Genomic DNA, 12,519 nt, shown 5'->3' with positions numbered 1-12,519 from the left:
CAAATTATCATAAATTAGTGGGTCAATTTTAGTTGTTTATTTTTAATCACCATTAAAATAAAATTGATTAAAATTACTTATAAATTCCTTAGATGCAATATGACAATTTAAATCCACAAAATATAACATAACCAACAATACATTTCTCCATATGGGATACTCTAGTAGTGCATTATACAATCACAAGTAACTCACAATAACATCACTGGTTGACGACTTCCCTCGAATATTCCTCTTTTATTAATCTCACTCACGACTTTATCACCTTACACCCTCCGATCTTTTTACCAAATCCAACGGCTAATATCCAGTTTAAATTACAATTAAGATTAATAATTTTGAATAAATTATTCTTTTTGTATAAATATAAAATATGAACACTCTATACTCATAAATTTAATTGTAGAGATCCTCATCTAATAAAACAATCACATTTAATACCATTTAAAACTAATTTTCACGATATCAAACTACTTACTATGGTTATCCAAGAATTTGCCAATATAAAAACCGGTAACTTCTCAAACAGTTTTTTTTAGCTTCAAGTTTTCCGAGTATGGTATGTAATATACTACTTTTTCTATTCAAAGATTCCTTCTTCTTTTTTCACTATAAATACCTTTCTCTCTCTGTGTTCAAATCCAAGCCAAAAACCTATTTTCAGATCACTAGTAAACACCCATTTACCTTCCATTTCTATTGAATCACTTTTTATTTTCTGGGCCATTCAAATCTTTTCCATTCCCTTCTTCACCTCTCAAAGAAAACAATGTCTAATATTGTTATTATTTTCGACTTTGACAAAACCATCATTGATTGTGATAGTGATAATTGGGTTGTGGATGAATTGGGTTTCACCGATTTGTTCAATCAGATTCTTCCCACAATGCCTTGGAATTCCCTTATGGTACGCTCTTTCAACTTTTTAATATCCTTTTTAAGGGATTAAATAACAAAAGCTTATGTTTTTATTTTAATTTCTTTTTGGAATTACAGGATAGGATGATGATAGAGCTTCATTCACATGGTATAACCATTGAAGATATTGAAAATGTTCTTCATCGAATTCCAATTCATCACAGAATCATAACTGCAATTAAATCAGCACATGCTTTAGGGTGTGATTTGAGGATTGTTAGCGATGCCAATGTGTTCTTCGTTGAAACCATTTTGAAGCATTTGGGAATAAGTGAATGCTTCACAGAGATTAACACTAATCCAGGTTATGTTAATCAACAACGAAGATTAACAATTATGCCTTATCATGATTTCAATAAGGCTTCACATGGTTGTACTAATCCCTGTCCTCCAAACATGTGCAAGGTATAACTTCATGATCTGGTTAAATATTTTTTTTTATAAATTCAATAACTTTTTATTTTTTTAATATAAAATTCACAAATTATTCAGAGTTCTACAAAATAATTAATCTTATTTTAAATATTAAGATTACTTGACTCAATCTGTTTACAAGTAATGATGTGGATCCTATAAGGTTGGAATATTGTCGTCTCCTATTTTTTCAGCCTTAAAATATTATGCTTAGCTAACCATCCATTTATAGTGCTTTTTTTTGTCTCTTATTTGTGGCCACTAGATTCAGTGCAAATATAAAATAAACAATATTTTATACAAAGCCATATTTTCAAATATATATCAATTATAATGTTTTTCAAAAAACTAATTAATTTTTATTTTATTTTATGTATTACAGGGTTTAATCATTGATAGAATCCAAGATACAGTTAGTGAATTGGATAACAAGAGGTTCATCTACCTTGGTGATGGTGCTGGTGATTACTGTCCTAGCTTGAGATTCAGAGAAAGAGACTTTGTGATGCCAAGGAAGAATTATCCAGTTTGGGATTTGATATGCAAAGATCCTTCACTTGTTAAGGCTCAAATTCATGCTTGGAATGATGGAGAAGAGCTTGAACAAGTTTTGATGAAGTTGATCAACAAGATTATGATTGAAGGAAATGCTAAATTCATTTCTAGTGATTGCAAGCTACAGACTCTGTCAACTCCTGTTTTTGAAACCTTGCCTAAACCTCTCTCAATTAGACCATAGATTTTTAGTTTACAGTCTTGCAAATATGTATCATAAAGTAATGATAGGTTTTGGTGCTTTGTTTAACTTGAATTAATCTTTTCTAATATTGTTAATTCTGTTAAAGATGGTTATGTAATCTAGCATATGCAAAGATCAATTTGCCTTTGATGGTGATGAGATGATTAATTATTCTAGCAGCTTATCACCTTGTTAAAATATATTTAGGAAATTGATATTTTTAATTGTATGTTTTTTTTACTTAATTAAAAACATCATGATTTTTTTAAAATTAACCATATTTTTCAAATTAAATTCTGAAATAATTATTTTTTTAAAAAAATTACATAAATAACCACATTTTAAACAAATGCGCCAAACTAACTGGCGCATCCATTTAACATGAAGAGGAGGCGCCAACATCATTGGCGCATGCTTTCAAAGCATTGCATGAAGGCGCCAAGGTTGTTGGCGCATGCATGTGTCTTGCGCCCATGCTTCTGGCGCATGCATGTGCTTATGATGCATGTGCTTGTGGCGCCTAATCCTTTGGCGCATGCATTGAAAGATTCATCTATAAATATCTCGCGCATCTCCCATATTTTTTCACACAGCTTTTACCCTCCAACCACATTTTCTTTCATTCTCCTTCAATATTGTGATTTTTAGCCATGTCTGAATACATTCACAAGAGAAATGTCGATTTAATTTTTTCCATCGTCGCACCTCCGATAAAGATTCGACTTTGGAATATAGATTCGTTTGAACGTCTTAATCGGATGTTGGACCGTTGGTTAGAAGAGGAAATTGCATATGATGAAAGGATTAGAAGGATTCAATAACTTGAGTCCACGTTCAACCAAAATGGAGAAGTGCGTGAATGAGTGGATATTAAGACTGACATGGACGTTCGCAAGATGATGCATAATATGTTCAAAATTGTTTTGATGGTTGTAATCGCTTAGTTATAGTAATGATATCTTAATTATTGTAGTTGTTTGTGTTGTTGTTTATGTGTTACTTGTGTGTTGAATGTGTTGTATTTGTTTGTGATGGTATTTCCTCACAAAGTTATCATATGAAATATATGTTGTTTTTAATATAAAGCAAAAGAGGTACATGTAAAATTATCTGGTTGTGCTCGTTCCTATACTAGGACAATTAGTACGATTGTGACCTGGCTGATGACATGAACTACATAATCGAACCATTTTGTTCGTCGTATCCATTTCGGTTCGAATACGGGTGTTATTTGGGCGATCATTTTTCTTTCTTCGCATAACTTCATTGTGCTAGACAATGTCCCTTTGATATTCTGGCCAGTAATCCTCATTTGCAACTACTGAAAAACTAATTTTATAAACATTGGATATGCTTATGACTTTGTAAACGTCATATAGTAAGTAGGATGGATCTCTTCGAACCTTTGAACATGCCGCAATGACATGGGAGCAAGGCGTATGAAAGACTTTGAACTATCCGCAGTCGCACCAACCTCTATCTAGTCTCACTCTGTATTGTCCCATTGGCATGGCTTCATTGTGATCCATGGACTCAACAACACTCTACCAACCTTTAGTACGGTCAAACACTGTGACCACGTGTGTGTTTGCTTTGGCAGCTTCATGTCTAATGAATTTCATTGAAGCATCATTGAAGAACTACCTAGATTGCAACACTGAACTCCATTTGGAACGTCTGGTCTCAAACAGCGCCCCTAGCCTGAAATATGTTGCATGCACCAAAGCGGTTATAGGTAGGTTTCAGATGCCTTTGAAGACAGAGTTCATTGATTCCACAAGATTTATTGTCATGTGGCCCAAATGTTGATTATTGACGTATGCCCTAGTCCACTTCTCCAATAGAATACTGTTGATCCACCGTATTGCATCTACTTTTGACAATCTTATTTCTTCGCAGTAGTGTTTGAAAGAAGGTTCTGATAATGCGTAACCTGCATTGACAACCTTCTTCCGCAATGTTTTGTCTTTGATCTCCCCCATAAAATTATGAGCGATATGTCTAATGCAAAAGACATGCATCGACGGAGGATCCTGCCAGCCATTATCAATGATTTTGTATGCACTGAGTATTGAAGGGTGTCGATCGGAGATCAAACATAAGTTAGGTTGAGGAGCAACGTGCAATCAAAGATTTTTTAGGAAAAAAACTCCATCCCTCAACAGGCTCCCCTGAAAAATATCGTTGTTGCCATCTTGTGTCATTGCCATTAGTAACGTTCCTTTATATTTCTTGTACAACCATGTACTATCAATTTGTATAATAGGTTTACAAAAAGAAAAACCTTTGATGCATGGTTGATACGCCCAGAAGAAACGGTGGAATATTACATTTCCAATAGCACAAGTCCCGTATGGTGTATACGCCCACCACGTTTCCAACTTGACAATAATCCTTGGAGGATACTGTTTAAGAGCCAAAAGGTATTTTGGAAGTTGTTTATAAGACTCCTCCCAATTGCCATACACTTTTTCAACCGTCTTTGTCCTAGCTATCCAAGTCTTCCTATATGCTAAAGTATAGTTGTATTGTGCTACAATATGCGAGATTATTGTACTCACCTTTAACGACGGATTGTCGCTAATGACAGACAAAATTTCATCACATATTAACTGATAGCTAAGTTTCCGATGGTCTTACATTGGGTTCGTGAGCATGCATGTGTGAACTGGACCCATGGATCCAATCTCCCAAGAATCACTCCTCTTCCGGTATGAAGCTGACAACCTGAAAAGACAGTGCTCGTTTCGACAATAAATTGTGTACCTCAATGCATTAGTTCTATCAACTCTGTAATTAGCTGATGATTTGCTTATAAGATATCTGGCCTGGTGGTCAACTTTCCTTGGACCTAAGAAGCTGGTCGGATGTGGACGACATACTTTGAGAGACCCACCTCTCCGACCTTTTTCGCTAGACTTGGATTGTCCTTCTTGTTTAGTCTTTCCTTTGGAACAGGGACGTCAGGCGGGAATCTAAGATTACTGTCGATCAGTTTTCTTGCAACTAGAATCCAAGGTGCCTTTCCCTTAAGTGTGTTATGCAAACCTCTATTACTTAACTGGACCAAGCGATAAAGAAAGGTTGTAAAGTGTTTTGCCCCGACCTGTTGGATACGACATGCAAAGACCTCCTTTCATCGGGTGGAAATCCTTTGGTACATATAAAAGGTGTTTGGTGTTGGATTTGCAACTGATGTTAAGTATCTTTGACGTTGCCATGGTAAGTATCATGTCATCGATGGAAGACATCGAAGATGTTAGAATGGAAGATGAACCGTGAATCTTCAGTGTTATCTTCACTGAACTCGCCTTCATTTTTCGTGTTTCCATCGTGAATTTTGATCTAAATCTAGGATCATTTCTTCTTCTTCTTCTTCTTTTTCTTCTTCTTCTTCTTCTTTGCGGAGTTCCGAGGGAAATAAGTCTAGAGATCGATAACATCCTGGATCGAATGCGACAAGTCACCACATTCGATTATGAATGCTCGTTATTCAGTGATCTGATGAGATTATGAGCAACTGAAGTAGAGATTGAATTTGAAATCGTGAAAATCATAAGACTCGAAAGTCATTTTCCATTGACGACGCCACTATTTCATTCAGGAAACAGAAATGAATGTAGTTGAAGAATTAATGATCTTGAAACGGTGGAGTTGATCTTCGTCGCAATGGCACATGGTGAACATGCATGGTTAGCATTCCAATGCCGAAGTCAATTCAAGATTTAAGATAAGGGTAGTGAAAAATGGAGATAATAGAGTTGACCATGTTCTTTGCGTGTGAATTGATTTTATACTTTGCGACAAGTGTAGTGGATTTGAGATGAATTTAGTCTTAGCCTTTGTGCCTTTGGCCGATCCAAAACACTAATAAATAGTACTAAAAAAATTAAATATCAACAAATAATATATTGACATAATATAATAGAAAATAAGTAAGTATTAAAATATAGGAATGTAATATGATTCGGTTTGAAACGATTTTGAAAAATCAATTCAAAATACGATATGATATAAGAGGTTTTCATAAAAGAGGATCCACACACCTCCTATTTAATTTTTTGCAATTATATTTTTTTATGAATTTGTAATTTTTATTTGAATCGGTTTAAATTTATGCACCCTTATTTTAAAATTGAAAAAAAAATCCAAATCTAACTTAATAAGTTTTCTCCATCACACTCTAAGTCGATTCAGATATACCCACTTATATCATTTTTGTTGTCATATTTATACTTGAGAAAATTTAACACCTCAAGATTGAATTCAAATCCAAGTCTTCTTAAATTTCCAAGTAGAAGCGGACTATACCAAGAATATTCTGGGTGTATGCCGTTCCAAATTCAGCGGTACCGAAATTTGAGTAAGCAAGTAGTGCATTACACACTCACAGTAACAACACCAGGTGGCGCCTACGTAATGTCTTAATCACCCCACACCTTCCAATTTTTCATCAAATCCAACGGCTCAGATCTAATATTACTACTTCTTGCCATGGGAATTAATAATCTATAGATAAATACCGGCAACTTCTCCAATAGCTTCTTTAGCCTCCACTTTTATAAATATGCTATGTAATATTCCTTTTTCAATTTAAAGATTCCTTTTTATTTTCAGTATTGCCTCTTACTTTTTTCACTGTATAAATACCTCTCTCTCTCTCTGTTTCAAATTCAACCCAAACTCAAAATTTGAGATCACTAATAAACACGCTTTTACCTTCTATTACTTCTCAACTTTTTTTTCATTCCCTTGGTTGTCTCTCACAAAACAATGTCTAATATTGTTGTTGTTTTTGATTTTGACAAAACCATCATTGATTGTGATAGTGATAATTGGGTTGTGGACGAATTGGGTTTCACCGATTTGTTCAATCACCTTCTTCCCACGATGCCTTGGAACTCCCTTATGGTACGCTCTTTCAACTTTTTAATATCCCTGTTTAAGGGAATAAATAACAAAAGCTTATGTTTCTTTTTGGAATTACAGGATAGGATGATGATGGAGCTTCATTCACATGGTATAACTATTCAAGATATTGAAAATGTTCTTCATAGAATTCCAATTCACCCCAGAATCATTCCTGCAATTAAATCAGCACATGCTTTAGGGTGTGATTTGAGGATTGTGAGCGATGCTAATATGTTTTACATTCAAACTATTTTGAAGCATTTGGGAATAAGTGAATGCTTCACAGAGATTAACACTAATCCAGGTTATGTTAATCAACAAGGAAGATTAACCATTCTGCCTTATCATGATTTCAATAAAGCTTCACATGGCTGCCCTCTATGCCCTCCAAATATGTGCAAGGTATAAACTTCATATCTTACTTTTTTTTTTTTCAATTTTTAAAAGTATTCAAAAATAGGTGAAAGTTCTACAAAATATACTTAAACTTTCTTTAATCATTGTGACAGGGTTTAATCATTGATAGAATTCAAAACACAGTTAGTGAAGTGGATAACAAGAGGTTCATCTATCTTGGTGATGGTGCTGGTGATTACTGTCCTAGCTTGAGATTCAGAGAAAGAGACTTTGTGATGCCAAGGAAGAATTTTCCAGTATGGGATTTGATATGCAAAGATCCTTCACTTGTTAAGGCTCAAATTCATGCTTGGATTGATGGAGAAGATCTTGAACAAGTTTTGAAGAAGTTGATAAACAAGATTATGATTGAAGAAAATGCTAAATTCATTTCTAGTGATTGCAAGCTACAGACTCTATCAACTCCTGTCTTTGAAACCTTGCCCAAACCTCTCTCAGTTAGACCATAGATCTTTTTTTTTAGTTTACAATCTTACCAATGTATTATAAAGTAGTAATAGGTTTTACTTTGTGCTACGTTTAACTTTAATCAACTTTTTATAGTACAGCTAATCCTGATCAAGATGGAGTTGTATTTGTAATTGTATCATATGCAAAGATCAATTTGCCTTTGAAGGTGCTGATTAATAATTCTAGCAGATATAATTTTACAATATACTATTAGTATTAGGTGGAATAAAAGGGTAAGTTAACTATAGATTTAAATAGAAAATTTATTTATGTATTTAAGTTGAACAATTTATTTTATCACAAAAAGATTATAAACTTTTATAAACCAAAGTCAAAGGGTCAAGAATAAATTAACAAATAGAATATTCCTCATTTTTATTTATGTAGGGGGATATGAATATTGGATTCTTTTCTTTATAATTTTCGGAACGATACGTCACTTATTTTGAAACCGGAAACTCCTTTCTGTATGCCATTGAAGACCCCTTTTCGACATCAAAGTTTTGCCATTTTTTATCGCCTTGTCCTCTTCCTTCGTCTGATTTCGTCCATCTACCCCTAGGGGCTTCAGCAGTGGGCCTATATGTCGAAGGCATGCTCGCCTGAAGAGGTAGGTCTTTTTGGTTTCCCCTTCTGGGATCCCATCAGGGTTAATTTTAAGGTCCCTGAAAAGAGCATACCATAAGGGAGTTCTTTCGTCCCTAATAGCCCTTTGCATAAGATCCCTGAAAAGAAACATTGTGAAGTTTTATGGCCCAAAAAATTATGATACTTACAAAACCCCCTATTTTTTCTTTGTTATAGAGGAGGGATTTTAGCGCCAGGAGACACTATCATCTGGCCATCTTTGACAAGTAAGTCGAAGATTTCGTCACATTTAGTGACGTAGAAGGTATAAGTTTTCTTAGGGAACCTGTCATTCTTATCTGGTTCGACTGAATTCTTCCTATTTCAAGGGGTTAAGACTTTGAAAGAATAAGGTGACCCTGGATTTAGTTCAGTAAGGTCGATCTCGCCTTTGTCGAAATCTACCTGATCACCATATGTTTCAGGTTCGTCATTACCTAATTCGACATAGGCTATTTCCTATTATTTTTGTTTGTTTTGGCTTTCTCAACCTTCAAACGTTCTACCTGTCGAACTCTGTGAGCCATTTGGGCCATATCTCTCAGGTATTGGGTATCCAATTTTTTCCTAATAGAGTAATCATCGACCAACTTATACTCAGGAACTTGCGTAAAACATCTTGCATTAAACAAATGAAACCTATTCATGTAATCATCTATCGACTCAGTAAACTTTCGTTTGATACTGATCAATTCTTTCAGACTTATCTTCGATTGTTCCATGTAGAATTGCTCATGGAATAATCTCTCCAAACGAGTCCAAGTATCAATGGAATTCACTGGTAATATGGTGAACCATGTGAAGGCATTCTTTGTAAGGGAACTTGGGAAATATTTTATCCTAAGATTCTAATTATTTGCAATTTCCCCTGCCTCTATGAGGTATCTGGCCACATGTTCTATAGTGTACTCATTAGTATCCCCATAGAATTTAGTGAACTTAGGGACTTTTCATTTGGCGGATAATTCTGACTGCAGAAGATACTCAGCTAAAGGTGATGTATAATTTGGCCTGTGGAGGCCAACATCCACCCCATTTCGCGCCATGATCCTTTCGACCATGGCTGCTAGATTATTATCTGCTGCCATATCATCACGTCGAATTTGATGTACGAAATCGTAAGCATTTTGGTGCATATTTACCATTACTACCTTTGGGATTTGTTGCTCAGCGGGGCTTCGACTCTCGTGGCTTCTACCCTGGGTGGTTCCACTCTTGTTCCCTGATTCACCATATTTTCTTGTGGTGCATTTCGCGGGACCTGGTTAATGGTAAAGTCATCATCGATGGCTAATCCTTGATATTCTCTCACCCATTCCCTTTGAGGGTGTCAAGGAGGTTGTGGGACACCAAAGAAATCTGCAATACGCATCATTTGCACTTCCATTTGTTGGTTTGATTGGGTAGTATTTTGGATCAATGGGTTGAATATTGTGCCCATTATTTGGGCCAACATCTGGACCATTTCATGGTTACTTTTGTACATTTTCTACCTCAACACCGCTGCGGAATTATTGGTCATATTAGACATCTGGGTATAAAGGTTGGCTTCGACCTAAATTGCTTACACCAGAACCATACCCCTGCAATGGCGAAGATGCATTCACCAGTGGATCTGCATATGTTGACGTCGAATTATGTAAATTTGTCATCATCGCAGTTGGCATGCCAAATGGCTGTTCGCGATAATTTACAGGCATCGAAACACCACTCACATAAGGCCTAAAAAATTGATTTCCTTCTGGAGGGGGGGTGGTTCACTGGTGGACCCTTCGTTCCTAAATGATTTACTGGTGGGCCTTATGGTCCTACATAAGACAGAACATGCGTCGAATTCGTCGTGGGTGGTACAAGTACTGCAACAGACGTTGCGACTGTACTTCCCCCTGGCACAGATGCACGGGGTGGTTCTTCATTACTGTCTGAAGGATTCTGATTATTTGGTGGATTCACCATTCTCCTCATGTACCTTCTCCTTGGTCTATCTTCGTTAGTTGTGGCTACTTTACCACTTCTCAGTAATATGCAACAAAGTTATATAGAGAGATACTGAAAAAATGAAGAACGAATAAATATTTTCAAAGAAAAAAAGTTATTTTAAAACACTAGCACGGTCCCACTGGGCGTGCTAATTTGTTTACCGTGAGAATTGGTAAACAACCGCTGGTCTTCCAAATTAAGGACATTTTGGTTACTCACAGGATCAACCAGATTGATCCTAGGACATGTGCTATTGTTTAAAACTGTATATTGAAAAAGGATGAACACTTCGACAGTATTCTTGAATGAGGAATGTTTGCTTAAAACATTTTCAAAAGGATAAATTGCAGAATATAAGGAAAGTGTAAAAAAGTGCTTGATAAATGACTTGTAATAAGAGATAATTTCTGGACAAAAAGTATAAATAAACTTTGATTGATATAAAGACAGTGGTGTTATGAAACGTACATTCTCAATTATACTCGTTTCTCAACACGTTAGATACTTTGAGTAACTGTGATTGATTGTACAACTATTGAACACCCTCAATCCTAACACTAGGACACCTATATATACTATATCGAAATAACCATCACCAACGACTTTTCTCTTAGGCACTGACACGTTGCACTCGACATGTTTGCAATTCGGGACAACACTCCACACGTCTTTCCTTCAAAATTGGATAAGAATGAAATACGGTTATCCCTCTTTCATTCAAATTCAAATAGGTGTCAAACTAACACTTCTGTCGAAATAACATTCAAGACTTGGGAGTATTTCTAAGTCTCACATCAGTCCTCTCTCACAAAAGGCAAACTTCGACACTTACTCACACCATGTTTTCTTTATGTCAAAATCATAAATATCTTCAAAAGCATTCTCTCTTCTTAGTTTACCATCTCCAGCCTGATGTCGAAATTGCCACCTAACAGACTGTCACTCATTTAGAACAAAATACATAAAATGATGAAGGTAAAAGTTTGATGTAAGAAGGATACATGGTAAGGTGAATTTGATGAAAGAAAATGTGATAAAAAGATGTGGAGGCTTTGAGCGAAGAACTACAATTATTCTAGTAAATACTTTCAGGAGGGAAGAGAGGAAGGCACTTGCAAATGGAAATACTTGTGTGAATGGAAACTGACTTTTAAGGATTGTGAAAATTTTCCTCTGCACTTAACAACCCATATATAGACGAAGGTGAGCAACAAACCGAATCAATTGCTAAGAGAAGTTAGAAAATCAACGGTTGGATTTTCCCTTGGAAACGTAAAAGAATTTGAGTGCTCTCGAGTGTACTATAATTAGTGGCATGCCTTAACTAGTCATTTCAATCCACGCGTCAGAAAGAAGCAGTGAAATGTTTCAATAATGGAAATACATTTAATGCGCTTGTTTCCCACTACTTTTTCAGCTTACTTTAAGCGTTTTCACTTCTAGCTCGAAGTGAACAACACTCTCATAGGTCGGCCACGATCGCTAAAGAATTCTCCGTCTCAGTAACGTTCGAGAAGCCTTTGGAATAAATGTTTTGCGCCGATCAAAGATCCAAAAAAACTAAGACTCAAATTAATGTCAATCAACTCCAAATAACCTAATTGGTATAAATGTCATGTCATACGAAATATAAGATGCACTTTTATGATCTCCACTTTTTATCGTGTCAGAGATCAATACCATTAGTTCAAATTCCTCATCACCAATTTACTCATAATTTATAATTCCAAAATAGAACGAATACTTTATCAGTTAGGTCTTTAATAAAAAAACTTAATTAATTAAGGGTCCGTTTGAAATAAAAGTTAGTTTTTAGATTTTAAAAAAGAATTTTGAAGAAAGAAAATAAAAGAAAATATGATTAATAATTTAATTTTTTAAAATTATTTTAAAGTTGAATAATATTATACATTTATTATTAATGAAAATGTATAACTTTTCCTTATTTTTTTACTCTTTCTAATTTTCAAATTTAAAAGATAGATTTAAAAAATCAAATCAATCATGTTTTTAGTCTAGAGAATTTGGTTTTCTTGACGGAAATGAAAAGAAATTAAGGCACG

General features: G+C 35.1%; 3 protein-coding genes across 4 annotated transcripts in view; 2 read left to right on the top strand and 1 right to left on the bottom strand.

Moving 5' to 3' along the window:
* Positions 1-12,519, bottom strand: part of LOC127076418 (inorganic pyrophosphatase 2) — an 88,950-nt gene that overhangs the window by 71,425 nt on the left and 5,006 nt on the right. The gene's annotated exons all lie outside the window — the stretch shown is intronic.
* Positions 463-2,250, top strand: LOC127076416 (inorganic pyrophosphatase 2). Its single transcript, XM_051018065.1, has 3 exons — positions 463-907; positions 997-1,323; positions 1,715-2,250. The coding sequence occupies exons 1-3, from the start codon at positions 770-772 to the stop codon at positions 2,069-2,071; spliced, it is 822 nt and encodes a 273-aa protein (XP_050874022.1). The 5' UTR covers positions 463-769; the 3' UTR covers positions 2,072-2,250.
* Positions 6,680-8,014, top strand: LOC127076419 (inorganic pyrophosphatase 2). The gene is made up of 3 exons (XM_051018069.1): positions 6,680-6,982; positions 7,061-7,384; positions 7,492-8,014. The coding sequence occupies exons 1-3, from the start codon at positions 6,845-6,847 to the stop codon at positions 7,846-7,848; spliced, it is 819 nt and encodes a 272-aa protein (XP_050874026.1). The 5' UTR covers positions 6,680-6,844; the 3' UTR covers positions 7,849-8,014.

This window comes from Lathyrus oleraceus, chromosome 4 (genome assembly GCF_024323335.1).
Source record: "Lathyrus oleraceus cultivar Zhongwan6 chromosome 4, CAAS_Psat_ZW6_1.0, whole genome shotgun sequence".
Classification (NCBI taxonomy): domain Eukaryota; kingdom Viridiplantae; phylum Streptophyta; class Magnoliopsida; order Fabales; family Fabaceae; genus Lathyrus; species Lathyrus oleraceus.
This window is presented reverse-complemented; position numbering and strand designations above follow the sequence as displayed.